This window comes from Anomaloglossus baeobatrachus, chromosome 3 (genome assembly GCF_048569485.1).
Source record: "Anomaloglossus baeobatrachus isolate aAnoBae1 chromosome 3, aAnoBae1.hap1, whole genome shotgun sequence".
Lineage (NCBI taxonomy): Eukaryota > Metazoa > Chordata > Amphibia > Anura > Aromobatidae > Anomaloglossus > Anomaloglossus baeobatrachus.
Window position 1 is genome coordinate 376,647,515 of NC_134355.1, and position 19,668 is coordinate 376,667,182.

The window sequence follows — 19,668 nt, forward strand, 5'->3', positions numbered from 1 at the left end:
TCTCTGTGTGTCAGCTTGGTCAACAAGACGGGCTCTGCACTCGCAGTTATCACACCTCATATGTGACTGTATCCCTGTATCCCATTGCTATCTGCCTGTCTGTGGAGCCATATCATCTGAGTATGTTATCACCATCATGGCTGTGTACCTTCTGAATAAGTAAAAAAGTCCATCTTATTTTATTGTTGAACATGCCTCCTGATTCTCCTATTTTTCTGCACCAACACCAAGAGGTACGCCACCGACCACCTAGCAGACAGGGAAAACAAAATGGCGTAAATCCCCGCACGCCCACAGCCATGTGCATTTCAACATAGCACCAGGACACGGCCACCAACACACGTTTAAGGATCCGACCCATGCCCGGCATCCTAGCTACATTGCGCTCCATTTATCACACTAGCGCAAAAGTCAGTATATCGACAGAGAAGAGGCCTGTTCAGCAGGTCCCCCTACAAACCTGCTGCATAAAAGTGAAGACTGATAACACAGCGTTTGGGAAAATGGCAGGCAGTGAGAAAAGGTCAGGGCCAAATGTTTAATATAGCCACATTGCCCACGATATCTATGCTGAATGCAACTATATGGTTTAGTGTATGTATAAGAGTTTATAGCAATTTCGTTGTCAGTAGAGGCAAAATGACAATGACAGGTAACGCCTCCATAGACAGCTGATAACACAGGAGTTGGAAGGGACCTCCTGGGTTATCTGGCCAAACCCCCTGCTCACATCAGGATTCACTAAGTCAGCCCACCCAGTTGTCTGTCCAGTCTCTTTTTGAAGACTTCCATAGGCAATGTCACATCTGACCCAGCTACACCTCCCTTCTCCAGGACCGTTGCACTGAATCATTAGACACGTCAAGACAGAAGACAGGTCGGGGACTGACCATTTTGGCTATGTACATGTGTTGTTTCCTGAAACAGGAAGCTAGAGTCTAACAAAGTCCCAGTGGCCAGTGGGAAAATTGCAAGATTTCTATTTTTTATTTTTAATAAATATTATGATATGGAAGTAATAAACATTGCCAAAGATATAACTAACACATTAACCTGATTAAGGCTACTTTCACACTTGCGTTGGACGGCTTCCGTTGCTATCTGCAGCCTTAGGCTGGTTTCACACTACGTCTTTTTAACATCCGTCCTTATTTTAGCGGACAAGCGGATCCAGTGCAAATGCGTTTTCATTTCAATGCATTTGCAATGGACTCGCGTTAACGTCCGTTCACCTGCGTTTGCCTGCGTTATAGTGAGGATCCAGTGACTTGCAGTTTTTTAACATGTTTCAAAAACGCTACTTGTAGCGTTTTTGAGCTCCGTCCAAATACTGCAAATTGCTGGATCCTGACTATAACGCACGCAAACGCAGGTGAACGCTGGCGTGCTGATAGACAGGATCCTGCTTTTGTACTGAGCATGCCCAGAAAGTACTGAGCATGCCCAGAACCAGTCTCGAGTGATCTGTCTATCTCTCTACTCCCTCCCTCACCCCCTCTCTCTCTCTCTATCTCTGTCTTTCCCCCTCCCTCTCTCTCCCACCTGAGAGCTGCGGACACTCGTAACCAAGGTAAATATCGCGTAACCACTTCTCTTAGTTACCCGATGTTTACGTTGGTTACGCGTGCAGGCAGCCCTGCTCCTAGCAGCTGCAGACACTCGTAACCAAGATAAATATCGGGTATCCAAGGCCGATGTTTACCTTGGTTACCAGCGTCTGCAGCTGTCAGAAGCCTCCTCCCAGTCTAGTTCCCCTCACTCCCGATCACATGACTCCAATGCCCGCCCCTAAACATCCAGTGCAGGATCCTGCAAAATAACATATGCGTTTGCATACGTTATTTGCTGTAAAAGCAGGATCCGTACTTCCGCTAAAAAAACGTTTTCAGCGGATGTTAAAAAGACGTAGTGTGAAACTAGCCTTAAGGAATTACGGTAACCGTTGCAGGAAACCATTATATTCCTCATAGACTACTATTAGCTACGGATAGCAACGGATGGTCTTGCGTTGCATCCACTGCACAACGCAGCGTCGTTATTTTGACGCTGCGTCGGGCAGCAGGAACGCTGCATGTAGCGTTTTTTGTGTCGTTAAAATAGCGCACCTTGACGGATTCTATTGGAATCCACCACGGTGTCTAATGATTAACCATGTTGGCAGTTTCCGCCGCTATGCGCTAAGTGGCGGAATCCGCTGACTGATTTCATCACGTTCTACTGAGCATGCTCAGCATGACCAGCAGAACGATCGAAATCATTTAAAATCACTCCTGGTCTCGCTCACCCCTCTCTCATACACACTGATCATGGGTGCGATGCTGCACAGTTGTCACAAAGCTCCGGCGGCTTTTCCTCTTTTAAAAAAGCTGGCCGCTCATTATTCCATCTAGTATTCACTGCTTCCCTCGTTCACCGGCGCCTATGACTGGTTGCAGTCAGACCCGCCCCCACGCTGAGTGACAGCTGTCTCACTGCAAACAATCACAGCCGCCGGTGGGTGGGTCTATATTGTGCAGTACAATAAATAAATAAATTATTTTAAAAAAAAACAAAAAAAAAAAAAACTGCGTGCGGTCCCCCCCAATTTTGATACTGGCCAAGGTAAAACCACGCGGCTGAAGTCGGGTATTCTCAGGATGGGGAGGCCCCCAGCCTAAAAATATCAGCCAGCAGCCGCCCAGAATTGCTGCATCCATTAGATGCGACAGTCCCGGGACTCTACCCGGCTCATCCCGAATTGCCCTGGTGCGGTGGCAATCGAGGTAATAAAGGAGTTAATGGCAGCAGCCCATAGCTTCCACTAAGTCCTAGGTTAATCATGGCAGGCGTCTATGAGACACAGTCCATGATTAACCTGTAAGTGAAAGTAAATAAACACATACACCCGAAAAAATACTTTATTTGGAATAAAAGACAAAAAAAAACCACCCTCTTTCACCACTTTATTAAAATCCCCAAATACCCCTCCAGGTCCAGCGTAATCCACACGAGGTCCCGCGACGCATCCAGCTCTGCTACATGAAGCTGACAGGAGCGGCAGTAGAACACCGCCGCTCCTGTCAGCTCCACGCAGCAACTGAAGTGAATCGTGCTATCAGCGGGGACGTCACTGAGGTAGTGCCAGTGTGTGCGGTGATGATGGGTGCGGTAGTGCGTGCGGTGATTATGGGTGCAGTAGTGCCTGCGTGTGCAGTGATGATGGGTGAGGTAGTGCCGGTGTGTGCGCGGTGATGATGAGTGCGGTAGTGCGTGCGTGTGTGTGGTGATGTAGGCGGTAGTGCTGGGATGTGTGCGGTGATGATGTGGGCAGTAGTGTCGGGGTGTGTGCGGTGATGATGTGGGCAGTAGTGTCATGGTGTGTGCGGTGATGATGTGGGCGGTAATGTCGAGATGTGTGTTGTGATGATGTAGGCTGTAGTGTCGAGATGTGTGCAGTGAAGATGAGGGCTGTAGTGTGGGGATGTGTGCGGTGAAGATGAGGGCTGTAGTGTCGGGATGTGTGCGGTGAAGATGAGGGCTCTCTCTCGGCTAAAGAAAACTTAACGCAACGCGTTATTTCACTGGAATCCTTGGCCTTTATTATCACACTTTTTGCAAGGCATCCGTCACATGCGTTACACAACGCATTGTGACGGTTGCCGGTCAACGTAAGTGTGAAAGTAGCTTAAACAATAGGTCATTATCTGAAAACATCTTCCCTTAAATGTAGAGTGGAGACTAGTATAAAGTATTAGACTTGCACAATGGATGAAAAAGATTTTGCAAGAAAAATGAATTCTGTCATATGGGTGATCTTGGAAACCATAGAGTTCTTTAAGAAATAGCATGTATGACTAATCCATGGGTAACATTCGCGTCAGTGTGCACTTGTACATGTGCATTACATTCCGAATCATAAAACGGCTGTCACATCATTACGCACAGCACAGCGGAGGCTCCACATGTTCACCGCTCTGGTGGATGCAGCTGTCACGTTGATCATGTCAATGAAACACGCACAAGCCAAATCACAGAACAGAAAACTCAAACATTTCATTTTCCCACTTTTATTGGAAATTGCACCGACTGTCACCAGGGCAAAGTGTGACATTTCAGAGATGTGTCTCTCCTACATCGTAAGAACTTCTGACAGTATGATTTTATACCGTCCATGGCAGCTTACACTACCACAGACCTGTCAAAAGAATTAGACGAATAAAAAACACTGTCAACTTCAATCAGCTAATTGGTCAATATAGTGAAAAACAGTTTCATGAGTTTACAATTTATCGGGTAGTATAAAAAAAAATGAAATAAAAAATAAGCGAGCTCATCACGCAGAGGACGCTTTTATACCGTATGGCTTATTGCTGTAATTTACTTTTGATATCCCTCTTTGAATCAATGCATTTAAATACAGGTAAAGAAAACCTTTCAATTGATTCTTTTTTTACACTGAGAATCTCCTCCAAATGCTAATTCTTTTTCGCCTGTGCCCCTCCCTTCAAAAGTTATGACTCACAGTAAAAATGATGCAAATTTTCCCTTTGACCAACTGGGCATATATGGCAGAACTTCACTCTGGGCGTCTGCTTTGTCTCCAGTGATGCTGGGCAATCAAAATGCGCCCCTCCCAGTGCAGTTAGTTAAAGTGAAAACTTCCACCTTTATTAGGCTGCTTTCACATCAGCGTTTTTTTGCCTATCGGCAAAAAAACGCAGAACGCATATGACCCGATCCTTTACAAATGCATTGTCATTTCAATGCTTTTGCAATGGAGTTGCGGCAATATGCGTTCACTTGCAGTTGTGTGCATCATACACTGGATCCGGTGAGATGCAGTATTTTATCTTTTTTCAAAAATGCTACTTGTAGTGTTTTTGACTTACAACAAAATACTGTATTTCTCCGGATCCTTCATATTGCGGTACCTGCAATGCTTTTCAAATGAGCTGGATCCTGCTCTACCGGAAGTCACAGCATTCTGGTAGGCAGGATCCTGTTTTCAGAACTGCGCATGCCCAGAAAGTAGTTCCTACACCGTGTTTTCTAGTGCAGCTGCATCAGTTGAAGAAAGAAGACAGAAGAAATAAGACCAGGATTGTGGAGGGGTGAGAGGGAGTAATAAAGATGTATTCTCTAAGTGTGTCTGTGTATTTATTTCGAATAAAGTATTTTTTCTCTGTGTGGTGTCTTTAACCCTTTATTGGCAATTCTCAATGGCTGGGTCAAACTTGGCCTGAATTTAAGAATCTCGGGCTTTATATCAGCTGGTAAAACAAAGCTGGTATTAACCCCTTATTACCTAGTGCGCTACCAGGGCCACTGAAGAGTTGGATACAGTGGCAGAATATGGCGCTTCTATGAAAGTGCCATTTTCTGGGGCGGCTGCGGACTGCAATTCGCAGCGGGGGATCCCAGAAAGCTTGGGCTACCCTGCGCTGAAGATTCCAATCCCCAACTGCCTAGTTGTACCTGGCTAGCATACAAAAATAGGGTGAGGCCCACGTCTTTTTTTTTTTTTTTTTTTTAATTTTTGGCCAAAAAAAAAAAAAGGGGTGCTTCCCTGGATCTTCCATTGCCAGTGAATGTAACAACAAGCAGTTGGTGGTTAGCAGCCAGTAGCTGCTTGGGTACCCTTAGCAATAGAAAATGCAGCGGCAGCCCACACATTTTTTTTTCCCCTAACCCTAGGGTTAAGGTTATGTGTTTGGGTTTTTTTTAATTTTTTAATGGAAAAAAAAAAAAATAAATAGACAAGGGCTTTGCCCATTGAGCATTTTTCTAACCACACAGCCAGCAGAAAAGGTAATCAGATCAGCTGACTCCAGTGTCGGCCGATGATTTGTTCTGTGTCCCCATGCATCAATCGCAGCGTGTGGGGGCTGTGAGGTCAGCTGAGTTCGGCCTGTACTGGAGTCGGGTGATCTGAACTCAGCTGACCTCACAGCCCGCACACGCTGCGATTGATGCAGGGAGACACAGAACAAGTAATCGGCCGACACTGGATTCAGCTTATCTGGTTATTTGTTCTGTTGGCTGAGTTCAGCTGAGTTGACATCAGCTGACTCCAGTGTCGGCCGATTACTTGTTCTATGTCCCATCGCAGCGTCTGTGGGCTGTGAGGTCAGCTGACTACAGATCAGCTGACTCCATTGCCGGCCGAACTCAGCTGACCTCACAGCCCGCACACGCTGCGATGTATGCAGCTGGACACAGAACAAGTAATTGGCCGATACTGGAGTCCTCAGCTGATCTGAACTCAGCTTAACTCCTGACCACACAGCCCGCACACGGTCACATATTATCGGCAGCAGCCAGTGACTGCTGGTAACCTGCATCCACCGCAGCGTGTGCGGGCTGTGAGATCAGGAGTCAGAAGAATCCGGTAAATAATAATTGCGGTTGCATGCATTGCACGTACAATCCGCAGGATCCGTTCAGATGCACTTTGCGTTTCTTTGCCATCAGGCAAAAACAACGCTGATGTGAAAGCAGCCTTACCAGGAAAGAGGGAGCAGAGAGGGAGGGAAAAGGAAGGGGGAGGGCGGAAACAGAGGCAGAGAAAACAAACAGAGAGGGAGAGGAAACAGAGAGGGAGAGGAAACAGAGAGGGAGAGGAAACAGAGAGGGAGAGGAAACAGAGAGGGAGAGGAAACAGAGAGGGAGAGGAAACAGAGAGGGAGAGGAAACAGAGAGGGAAGAGAGAGCACGGCATAATTTTAGAATGAAGGGGGGGGAATAGGGGAAAAAAAAACCAACACTGTTCCAGAATGGGTGTAGCGGCACCAATTAGTGGAGGTCCTCCATTTAAGGCTATGTGCACATGCTGCGTTTTTTTACGCTGCGTTTGTGCGTTTTTGACCGCTAAAAACGCACAAAAACGCACCCATGGCAAAAAACGCATGCGTTTTTACCGCGATTTGGTGTGTTTTTGATCTCTGCGTTTTTCCAATGCTTTGCATGGGGGAAAACGCAGGAAAGAATTGACATGTCCATTTTTTTTTTAAGCTCAAAAACGCAGCTTAAAAAAAAAGTTGTGTGCGGACAGCAAAAATGAAAACTCATAGACTTTTCTGGGGAAGCAAAGTCATGCAGTTTTGAGGCCAAAATCGCACCCGAAAAATGCGCAAAAACGCTGCGAAAAACACACTGTGTGAACTAAAGGTACAGTCACACTAAGCAATGCTCCAGCGATCCCACCAGCAACCTGACCTGGCAGGGATCACTGGAGCGTCGCTACACGGGCTCCTGGTGAGCTGTCAAACAGGCAGATCTCACCAGCAACCACAGTGACCAACCCCCAGCCAGCAGCGACGCGTGGAAGCGATGCTGCGCTTGGTAACTAAGGTAAATATCGGGTAACCAACCCGATATTTACCTTGGTTACCAGCGCACACCACTTAGCGCTGGCTCCCTGCACTCCTAGCCAGAGAACACATGGGGTTAATTACCTGATGTGTAGTCTGGCTATGTGTGCAGGGAGCCGGCACTGACAGCGTGAGAGCGGCAGACGCTGGTAACGAAGGTAAATATCGGGTAACCAAGGAAAGGGCTTCTTGGTTACCCGATATTTACATTAGTTACCAGTGTCCGCAGAAGCCGGTTCCCTGCACATTTAGTTGTTGCTGTCTCGCTGTCACACACAGCGATCTGTGCTTCACAGCGGGAGAGCAACAACTAAAAAATGGCCCAGGACATTCAGCAACAACCGGCGACCTCACAGCAGGGGCCAGGTTGTTGCTGGATGTCACACACAGCAACATCACTAGCAACATCGCTGTTACGTCACAAAAGTCGTGCCTCAGCAGCGATGTGATGTTGCTTAGTGTGACGGTAACTTTACCCAAAAAAAAAAAAAATAATCCAGGGAAAGATCTAAATCAGAGTCTAGTGACAAATGTCTGCTTACATTAGGCCCTATGATTAACCTATCTAAGCACTCTGTATAAATTACATCACAGTATGTGTTGGAGTTTCTTTTGTTTTTTATTCATATTCATACTGCTGACATTTGAAATGAATGGAGGCTAAAACTCTTATCTGTCTATATAATGTGCCTTATTGTTTCCCATTTTAGAAAAAAGGGAAGAAGATCTATGGTGCCAACAACAAGTAGTCATTACGGCTCCATATGGGGGTTTCAGTCTTGATAAGCTTAGTCTTCAAGCTACAATGCAAATGGAAATGCTTCCAAGGCACTGTCCAGACTTCTGAATTCTAGGCAGAAGTGTTATGTATGTAGTCCACCTCTGTACTATATTCTATATACACCCATATGCGATAGTCATAAAGATTTGTAGGAACTTGCTATCATCAGTAGTGCCTGCTGCAGGCATCCATAAAGACAGGGGAAGAAAACTGTGCAAAAAAGCTCAGGCACAGCCTAACATCTTCTCCAAGGAACAACCAGTAGCTCATCAGAGATGTCATTTAACGACTCCTCTTGTACAATCAGATTTTAGTAACAAGCTGAGCAGGCTCCATTGTGATGCTTCAGACCTTAGTTGTGATAGCAAATGTTGGCAAGAGATGGCTACTGGATGATAAGATCCTACTTTGCATGTGTAGGTGCAATTAACATAACATAAGCGCCTAATACAAAACACACAATGGCAATAACTCCCGATTGACATGTTCAGAATTTAATGAGAATTCTCCTGGGCCAGGGAAGACGTAATAAAGTATATAGATATTACAGCATGGGATTGCAAATTATTCTATGAGGTAAAATATTTTTTTAAAAACAGGTAGGGAATTGCTTTTCCTCAAAAAGAATCAGATATGATCCCATGTTGTGCTATCTGTATACTCTTATCAAGGTCAGGTCCCTGTTTTTGGAAACTAGTGATATGGTATTGTTTCCTTTAGTACCTAAATGGTTAATATCAGTTGTGTTGTTATCTGCTTTTTCAGAAGTGCCTGGCTGAGTGGTTCAGCTGCAATAGTTTTGTAGTCATGCCCTTCAGGTTTAAATAGAAGTGTTACCTAGCAATCCCTGCTGAAGACACAAACTCATTTGTTCTCTGGTTCCCCTGGTGGAATGAGCTGTTTTGGAGTGTTCCAAGAAGCCTACCTTTATCCTTTTGGCTGAGACCGCACTTTGCGTTTCCACCTGCGTTTCAGGTGCTTTTTAGGTCCGTTTTGAGAAGCACCTTTTTCATGCCAAAAGGCATGCGTTTTGATTTTCCAGAAAAGTCTATGGAAAATGTGAATTTCTTGTCCGCACTTTGCGTTTCTAAACGCTGCGTTTCATTTGCATATTTTGTGGCAAAAACCATGCGTTCAAAGAAGCAGCATGTCAATTGTTTTTGCCATTTTGGCTGCGTTCTACACCCATTGAAATCAATGAGTTGTAGAAAATCGCTGCCAAAATGTTAAGCAGTGCGCTTGCATTGCATTATTATTGCGATCCACATGTTTTTTTTAACATAACAAAAGCAGTTTTTTCGTCTTTCTCTCTCTGTTGGTTGGTCGGTCGGTCTCTCTCTCTCTCTCTCTCTATCTCTCTCTGTCCATGTCGGTCACTCCCTCCCACCCCCTCTCTCATACTCACCGATCCACGATCACCGGCACGGCGCTGCACGGCGTTCTCACTGTGGCGGCTTCTTCTCTTTTGAAAATGCCAGCCGCTCATTAATCCATCACGTATTCTCTGCTTTCCCCGCCCATGATTGGTTGCAGTGAGACAGCCGTCACTCAGCTTGGGGGCGTGTCTGACTGCAACCAATCACAGCCGATGGTGGGCGTGTCTATATCGGGCAGTAAAAAAATAAATAAATAAATAAATAAATAAATGGAAAAAAAAAACCCGACGTGCGGTCCCCCCACCCCCCATTTGGATACCAGCCAGGGTAAAGCCACACGGCTGAAGGCTGGTATTCTCAGGATGGGAAGCTCCACATTATGGGGAGCTCCCCAGCCTAACAATATCAGCCAGCAGCCGCCCGGAATTGCCGCATGCATTAGATGCGACAGTCCCGGGACTTTACCGGCTCATCCCGAATTGCCCTGGTGCGCTGGCAAACGGGGTAATAAGGAGTTAATGGCAGCAGCCCATAGCTGCCACTAAGTCCTAGGTTAATCATGGCAGGAGTCTCCCCGAGATACCTTCCATAATGAACGTGTAAGTTAAAGTAAATAAACACACACATCCAAGAAAATCATTTATTTGTAATGAAAGACAAAAAAAAAAAAAAACACCCTCTTTCACCACTTTATTAACCCCTCAAAAACACCTCCAGGTCCGACGTAATCCACAGAAGGTCCCCCGACGCTTCCAGCTCTGCTACATCGGAAGCTGACAGGAGCTGCAGTAGAACACCGCCGCTCCTGTGAGCTCCATGCAGCAACTGAAGTGAGTCGCGCGATCAGCTGTGCTGTCACTGAAGTTACTCACGGCCACCGCTCTCCGGTGGAGGACTGCAGCTGTGGCCGCGAGTAACCTGAGTGAAAGCACAGCTGATCGCGCGGCTCACTGCAGTCACTCAGGGGATTTGCGATCACAGGTGAGTCCTTCACGTGTGACCGCAAATCAAGCCGCGGCACACGCACAGAGCCGCGCGATCACAATGAAGTAGGGTGAAGTTCATCCGAGTTCATTCTGATCGCGAAGCACTGCCCTCAGCCAGCCATGACAGTGACACTGCGGTCCCACTCGGCTCTGCTGCAAGTCTATGGGGATGCTGCAGAGCAGAGTGGGTGCGTAGTGAGAAAAATATGCGTTCTGGATGCTTATCCCACTCTATCTATGGCAGAGAAAGCATCCAGAACGCATGAATTCTCACCAGGAATGTCCGCACTTTGCGTTCTGCCAAATGCGTCTCAGAACGCAGCTTTTTCGGCTGCATTCTGAGACACACACACAGTGACTTACACGCTGCAGAATAGAATGCAAAGTGTAGTCTCAGCGTTTGTGTTGCAGTTTTTCCCCTCAACCCTATTGTCTTATTAGTGCAGCGGTGGGTCTAATGTACCTCACCGGCCTCTCACTAGTCAGGGCATCTATAGGGTATCCCAAGGTCCCAGGGTACTGCTCAGCGGCAGTTGTGGAGACTGTATAGGGGCTGACTAGGAGAGTAGGGACAGCTCAGGTGAGGTTAGGAGGTGTCCATCTACCCTCTCACTAGCGCCAGGGCCCACAGTTGTTAATGTGTCCCCGATGTCCCCCCCCCCTTGTTTGTGGTGGTGTTTTTTTCATTGTACATTAGACTCGTTTTGGTCTGAACGAGGTCGCCATGCTTGAAAGCGTGACAACTCTCTTTTGCTTCCTCCCGGCCCAGGAGATGTGGTATGATCAGACCATACGGTCAGACACGGCCATTACACAGTACATAGCACGGGCACATATATAAGGTTATCTCAGCACCTTTTTTTTTTTAAAAAATACATCCAATTCTGGAACTTAATATTATTACAAGATGTATTGATTAAAAAAGTTTGAAATTAAATTTGTGGGAAAACCTCTTTAAAAAATATTTTTACACCTGTTTTGGCACTGGATAAAAAGTGCTGTTATATATTAAACACAATCCCAATATAACATAGAAGTGTAAACATGGGAAACTGTATGTCTCATAACTGGAAAATTATTCCAGGCAGATACATGAACAATCGTGCTCAAATAATAAGAAAAGTGTTTAAATCTAAAACCACAGAGCAATAGAAATGCAAGAAAAATGTACAGGCAATGAAATGGACCGATCTCACCAGATTATAAATGCCATCATGATGAGGGTACAATCCTCAGACCACATAAAGACAAATAAGTGTGTGTGGGGGGGTGATCTACTTAGCAAAGCCACACATTAGGCTAGGTTCACATTTCCATCAATTTATATCAGTCACAATCTGCGGCTCTGGTAAACAACGGAATCCGTTTGTCGGATTCTGTTGTTCCCATAGACTTGTATGAGCGACGGATTGTGACTGAGGACGCTGCGTTGCATCCTCCGCCCGACTGATCAGTCGTGGAATGACTGACCGTCGGATGGCAGGAACGCAGCATATAGCGTTTTTGGAGCAGCGGAATTCTTTTGATTCTGCTGCGCATGCTCTCTCTTGGCGTCCGAACGATCAGCTGATCGCTCTCATTAGCCGGCCGCCGGGAGATCATCTGTTCGCTCTCAAAAGCTGGCGGCCAGCTATTGTGAACGTTCAGCTGATCGTTCTCTCGGACTCGTTTTATAACGGAATCCGCTTTCTCTTCCAATAGTTGTCATCCGTTGTACAACGCATCAGTCACAAGCGTTAAACAACGCATGTGACTGATGCAAAACAACGGAAATGTGAAACTAGCCTTACCCCAAAGATTCAGTCTGTGCCTGTGTATTAGTCACTGCTCCTGGACCTCCCTACGCGTTGCATTGGTGGACTCATCAGGGGCCGTCAGAGCACATACTACCATCACACTTGGATAGAGCAAAAAGAAGTGTGATCGTAGTATGTGCTCCGATGGCCAAGTGTTTGCTTCCCTGATGAGTCCATCGACAAAACGCATAGGAAGGTGAAGGAGCAGCACAGACTGATTCTATGGGGGTGATGCGTGGCCTTGCTAAGTTGGCCCGGCACTCATATGTCTTATGTGGTCTGAGGATTGGTCCATCCCTCATCTTGATGGCATTTATAATCTGGTGCTGGTAACGAAGGTAAATATCGGGTAACCAAGGAAAGGGCTTCTTGGTTACCCGATGTTTACCGTGGTTACCAGCGTCCGCAGAAGCCGGCTCCTGCTGCCTGCACATTTAGTTGTTGCTGTCTCGCTGTCACACACAGCGATCTGTGCTTCACAGCGGGACAGCAACAACTAAAAAAAATAGTCCAGGACATTCAGCAACAACCAACGACCTCACAGCAGGGGCCAGGTTGTTGCTGGATGTCACACACAGCAACATCGCTGTTACGTCACAAAAGTCGTGCCTCAGCAGCAATGTTGCTAGCGATGTTGCTTAGTGAGACGTGGCCTTTACACAGTGAATTACTGTTAGAACTTTGTATGTGTCGTCTTTGGGTTGTCACCTCCTCTTCAAAAAAGGGATAGATATAATCTACTCGAATTGTTTCTTTTGGCATAAAACTGACAGATCTACATTTTTTTAGGGTATGCAATTATGATCTAACAAATCTGTTGGCCTTTCAAAGCATATTGCCCTTTAAGTTCTATTCAACTTTTTTCCCTAAATATAAAACATTAGATGGCAAAAGTATCACATGAACATAAAACCAGAGATACAATGTGTAGCTGGATATATGTAGTACAGCCCAACACTGACATTGACAATAAGCCAATAGGGAGACTGAATATGAAAAGACTTGAGATTATATATGATATACATATTTATATACAGTGGGTGAAATAAGTATTGAACACATCACCAATTTTTTAAGTAACTAGCTTTCTAAAGGTCCTACTGACATGAATTTCTCACCAGATGTCGGTAACTATCCATACATGACACAGAAATAAATCAAACCAGAGATGTCCATAAAATAAGTGATGTGTAATAATGAAAAATGATACAAGGAAGAAGTATTGAACACGCTTACTGAAATGTATTTAATGCTTCAAACACAATCCTTTATTGGTGATGACAGCTTCACGATGCCTCCTGTATGGAGAAACTAGTCACATGCATTGCTCAGGTGTGATTTTGGTCCATTCTTCCATACAAACTCTTCAAATCCTAAAGGTTCTGTGGGCTCCTTCTATGAACTCTAAGCTTTAGTTCTTCCATATATTTTCTATTGGATTCAGGTCAGGTGATTGGCTGAGCTATTCTAGCAGCTTTATTTTCTTTCTCTCGAGCCAATTGTAGTTTCCTTGGCTGTGTGTTTGGGATCATTGTCTTGCTAAAATGCCCACCCTCATTTCATCTTCATTATTCTAGTAGATGGCAGCAGATTTTATTATTGTTTCCTAAGTGGCAGGATTGCCTTTTAATTACTGATAGATTTCAGCTGGTGTTGTGACTTTCCATGGCTTTTTGCACTGCTCTTTCTTCACGTGTTCAATACTTTTTCCCTGTGTCATTTCTCATTATTACACACAGCTTAATTTGTGGACATCTCTGGATTCATTTATTTGACTGTGTGGATTGGATGAGTTGTTACCGACATCTGGTGACAAATTCATGTCAACAGCACCTTTAGAAATAGATTTACTTCAAAAATTGGCAACGTGTTCAACATTTATTTCACCTGATGTATGTATGTATGTCTGCACACATATCGCACACATTTATTTTCATCTGTTTTATACCTGCAGTCGGATCCTTTGACAGCGTATTATCTAATGCACTTTGTACAGCCTGGAAAAGGTTCATTTTCTGAGTTGGTCCTACAAAAAGGATTAAAAACATCAATACCATTGCTGCCATGTAAAACGTAAAGAAAGTAAAACGGTTTGCATGGAAACTATCTGGGTTATGCTAAGCACTTTGTGTGGATTCATTTCTTAAAGGAATTGTCTAACCGTATATGCCAAAGACATCCCACACCTATCTCTAGATCGGAGTCCCCTGACCTCTCATTCCAGCCGGCATCCTACCACCAAAACGTGGAGAATTGACACTGCATGAGCCGACTCGCTCCCTTCTTTGCTATGGGAGTTCAGAAGAAAGCTGAAAGTATTTCCATAGCCATACTGAGAAGTCCACGGTAATAAAGGGACAGAGGCGGGGCAGGGATGGGGAATAGGGAGACCAGTGGAGATAGATGTGGGTCCCGTCTCTAAGACAGACATTAAAAGCATATTGCATACACATACAGATAAATAATGAAATATTGCAATAACTCATAAAGCAAGGTTAGGCTTTTCCTGAGTACAAAGTAAAACACTATGCTTCTAAAAGCCCACTAGTGGTGGATGATCGTAGATATATTACAATTAAAGGGATTGTCCACTACTTGAGTAACACTTTCAGAAATGTCGTAGTCCTCTTTCACACATCCGTGAAAAACCACGCATGTTTTTCACGGACGTGTCAAAGGTGCGTTTTGCCCTCCATGAGCCGTGTTCATGGCACACCTGTGTTCTCCGTGTGTTATCCGTGATAACACACGGAGAACAGGAACTTTCTACTCACCTGTCCCTGGCGTCGCTGTCCGTGGTGCTGATCTTCGGTCTCCGGTCCTGCCAACTCCCCGCTGCTGCTGCTTCTGGCCGCAGTGAAGTGAATATGCAATGAGCATAATGAGCGGTGGTCGGAAGCAAGTGACAGCAGCGGCAGAGACAGGAGGGCTGGAGAAGGTGAGTAATGTTGTAATGTTTTGGGTTTTTTTCTAGTAGACACATGTGATTTCTCCGATGTGTGTCACACGGAACACATCCATGTGGTATGTTTGCATTACCCGTGACCTGTTTGCGTTCTGTGTGACACCCGTGATCCCGGAGAGAAAACGGACATGTTGCCGTGAGGAACACACGTATGTACGGTACGAACACACGTTCCGTGTGTAAATACATACGTGTATCCAAGTCCATCAAAAAACCAAGGTCTACGTGTACGTGTCTCCGGTACCTGAGGAAACTGACCAAACACACACCGGAGGCACGGACGTGTGAAAGAGGGCTTAGTCCTATGTGTGAGATAAAAACAAACACTTTATACCCACTGGTGCTGTTCTAGTGATGTATGGCAGGTGAGCACTGCTGCCAATCAGTGGGCTCTAATGAACTGCTCCACTTGATGGTTTATCCAAGGGAAGCGTAAGCAAAATTGCCCATAATCAATCGTTCATGGCTGTAGCTCTCAGGCGGCATGTCAGGTGAATACCAGGAGATCTGGTGCCAACGTCACAATGCCAGGGAGTAGAAGGTTTTTATTAAAGGAGTTGTCCATATAGTGGACAACCGCTTTAATTTCTATTTAAAGCACCACTACAGCATGTGTTTTATATTTCATCCCTGGCATGGTATCACTAATGCTTATTTCTATTAGTAATAGAGATACCAGCCGCTGTCTTCTGCTCTTCCCAGTGCCACTCATGACTGACCAGAAATCAGAGGGAACAGTCACAAGCTCTGATACAAGTCTATGAGAGCCTCCTTCCCATAGACTTAGGGTACCATCACACTTTAGCGACGCAGCAGCGATCCCACCAGCGATCTGACCTGGTCAGGATCGCTGCTGCGTCGCTACATGGTCGCTGGTGAGCTGTCAAACAGGCAGATCTCACCAGCGACCAGTGACCAGCCCCCAGCCAGCAGCGACGTGCAAGCGACACTGCGCTTGCACGGAGCCGGCGTCTGGAAGCTGCGGACACTGGTAACTAAAGTAAACATCGGGTATGGTTACCCGATGTTTACCTTAGTTACCAGCTCACACCGCTTAACTTAGCGTGTGCAGGGAGCAGGAGCCGGCACTGGCAGCGTGAGAGCTGCGGAGGCTGGTAACGAAGGTAAATATCGGGTAACCACCTTGGTTACCCGATGTTTACCTTGGTTACAGCTTACCGCAGGCTGTCAGACGCCGGTTCCTGCTCCCTGCACATTCAGTTGTTGCGCTCTGGCTGTCACACACAGCGATGTGTGCTTATCAGCGGGAGAGCAACAATAAAAAAACGAACCAGCACTGTGTGTAACGAGCAGCGATCTCACAGCAGGGGCCAGATCGCTGCTCAGTGTCACACACAGCGAGATCGCTAATGAGGTCACAAAAAACGTGACTCAGCAGCAATCTCAGTAGCGATCTCGCTGTGTGTGAAGTACCCCTTACACTGAGAAGTGTCCTCTCTAATCAGCGCAGCAAACACTGGTGCAATCCAGCAGGTCACAGACTTCAAAAGGCAAAAGGATGAACGACAAGAACAGAAGAAGAGTGTGGCTGGTAAGTAGATAATAAGGAAGAATGTACATTAGTGATATCACTTCAGTGGTAAAAAGAAAAAAAAACATGAGTGCTGCTTTAATGGGTTTTGCGCTCTGTAGAAAAAAAAATGGGCACATTGTGTGTATATATAATATAGAATTATATATATATATATATATATATATATATATATATATATATATATATATATATATATATATATATATATATATATACATATATATATATATATACATATATATACATATATATACACACACACACACATATATATATACAGTAAGATAAGACAGCTTTTCTTGGCCCTAGTCTAGGGCACTCTTGTGTTAGCCCTTTAGATATGATCCTGGTAAACCCTTTGGTTGGGTTCAATCCTTGTACATTTAGTGCAAATTCTAAAATGAAATCCGCAGTTTCTGCATCTAAATTCTGCACGGATTCATGCACATTTGGAATTGCTGAAACCCGCACCAAATGAATTTGATTTGCACAGCTGATATCGAAACGCTGCGGATTTAAAAGAAAATTTCTACACAGACTGCTAATCCAAAAAAAACACAGCACGTGGGTGAGATAAAGGTAAAACTTGTCCACCTTCCATTTATGGGAAAAAAACGGTGGATTTATGGGTGAAGAATCCACACCAGACACTGTGTAACCCCAGCCATAATCACAGGGATTTCTTAGGCCTGGCTTGTGTTTTTTGTGCGGATTTTACGCATTTTCCACATGTAGGATCTGCAGCATTTTACAGGACCAGTAACATGGTTATAACTCAATCATCCCCATGCTCTATGTATGGAATCTACACATATTGGCTTTTACCCATTCATTTCAATGGGGATCTTAAAATTGCAGATTAAACCTCTGGCCTGGGAACTTTTTTGTTGCAATATTGGTGAATTTCCACAACAAAAATACATGAAGTGCAGAAAATAAGCAGACTTTAGATGCAGAAACAATGCAGATTACAGATTAGATCTGCACCAACTCCACAATGGATCACCCAAGGTTATCCTGGAAGATCAGCTAAGCTCCACCATTACAGCCCCCACTGTCTATCAGGATGAGAGAGGCAGTGACCCTACAGATACAGGGTGGGAGTCACAGGACATTATACACTGTGTGTGTAGCAGATGGCTGATTGCTCTTGAATGTCACACAGCAATCATTCTCACCATATCCTGTGGGTTCTGGGTCGGGCTGGAAGGTAAAATGTGCAACCGATCTCGTCTGTAAGCGCAGACTGTAGCGATTCCATCGTGCGATACTCTTGGCCGCCCGGCTTCCAGTCCCGATCACTGTCCTCAGGGCCGCCATGTTTAAAGCCTTCAAATGACTGAACAACGCGCAGGAAGCGGGGCTAGTGTGTGACGGATCCCATTGGTCGGCAATGTGGGATAGTAAACAAGAGGCGGAATGTGTTCAGCCAATCAGGTGACAGTATTGGAGGGGCGCGACTTTCGCATGCTTGTGACGTCACCATCAGGGCGGTTGCGCTGGTCTGTAGCTGAGAAAGGAGACGAGCAGGAATAGCAGGAGGGGGCGGAGCCGGGGCCTGTTGCTCCTCCCCTCCTCTCGTCCTTATCCTCCCCATCCCCTCACGTGCTTCAGTCAGGAGCAGAGCGGACGTCACAGAACCTCCCACGGTCCACGCTGTGAGGTGACTGCAGAGCGGCTGAGATCCCTGAGAAGCCCCTCGGCTCTGTATTCAGAAAGTGACACTTATTTTTCTATCGTTTTGGGTAAGGCTACTTTCACACTCGCATTGGACGGCTTCTGTTGCTATCCGCAGCCTTGAGGAATTACGGTAAACATTGCAGGAAACCGTTATATTCCTCATAGACTTCTATTAGCTACAGATAGCAACGGATGGTCTTGCGTTGCATCTGCTGCAGGACGCAGTGTCGTTATATTGACGCTGCGTCGGGCGGAAGGAACGCTGCATGTAGCGTTTTTTGTGTCATTAAAATAGCGCACCTTGACTGATTCCGTCAGAATCCGCCACGGTGTCTAGTGATTGACTATGGTGGCGGTTTCCGCCACTATTCACTAAGCGGCGGAATCCGCTGACTGATTTCGTCACGTTCTACTGAGCATGCTCAGCATGTCCAGCAGAACGATCAAAATCATTTAAAATCACTCCTGGTCTCTCTCCCCCCTCTCTCATACTCACCGATCACGGGCGCGGCGCTGCACGGCGTTCACACTGCTCCAACGGCTTTTCCTCCTTTGAAAAAGCCGGCCGCCCATTATTCAATCTCGTATTCACTGCTTCCCCCGCCCTATGATTGGTTGCAGTCAGACCCGCCCCCACGCTGAGTGACAGCTGTCTCACTGCAAACAATCACAGCCGCCGGTGGGCGGGTCTATATCGTGCAGTACTATAAATAATTAAAAAACACCTGCGTGCAGTCCTCCCCAATTTTGATACCAGCCAAGGTAAATCCACACGGCTGAAGGCTGGTATTCTCAGGATGGGGAGCCCCACGTTATGGGGAGTCCCCCAGCCTAAAAATAGCCAGCAGCCGCCCGGAATTGCCGCATCCATTAGATGCGACAGTCCCGGGACTCTACCCGGCTCATCTCGAATTGCCCTGGTGCGGTGGCAATCGAGGTAATAAGGAGTTAATGGCAGCAGCCCATAGCTGCCACTAAAGGCTGCTTTACACCAGACAATCTATCGTGCGATAGATCGTCGGGGTCACGGTTTTTGTGACGCACATCCGGCATCGCTGGCGATGCCGGCCTGTGTGACACCTCCTTGCGACGCAGTATCGCTCACAAATCGTGAGTCGTGTACTGGTCGCTAGGTTCCATAATATCGGTTCTGAAATCGGGCGCCGGTTGTTCATCGTTC

General features: G+C 45.9%; 1 protein-coding gene across 1 annotated transcript in view; it reads right to left on the minus strand.

The window, feature by feature from the left end:
- The window catches only part of BCKDHB (branched chain keto acid dehydrogenase E1 subunit beta), a 274,772-nt gene extending 256,580 nt beyond the window's left edge, over window positions 1-18,192 (minus strand). Inside the window, exons 1-2 of the mRNA XM_075341500.1 lie at window positions 17,987-18,192; window positions 14,237-14,314 (exon numbers count right to left, since the gene is read on the minus strand). Of these exons, the coding sequence (XP_075197615.1) occupies window positions 14,237-14,314; window positions 17,987-18,128 (220 nt within the window). The 5' untranslated portion in view covers window positions 18,129-18,192. The remainder of the gene's footprint in view (window positions 1-14,236; window positions 14,315-17,986) is intronic.
- Between the last annotated feature and the right edge of the window lie 1,476 nt (window positions 18,193-19,668).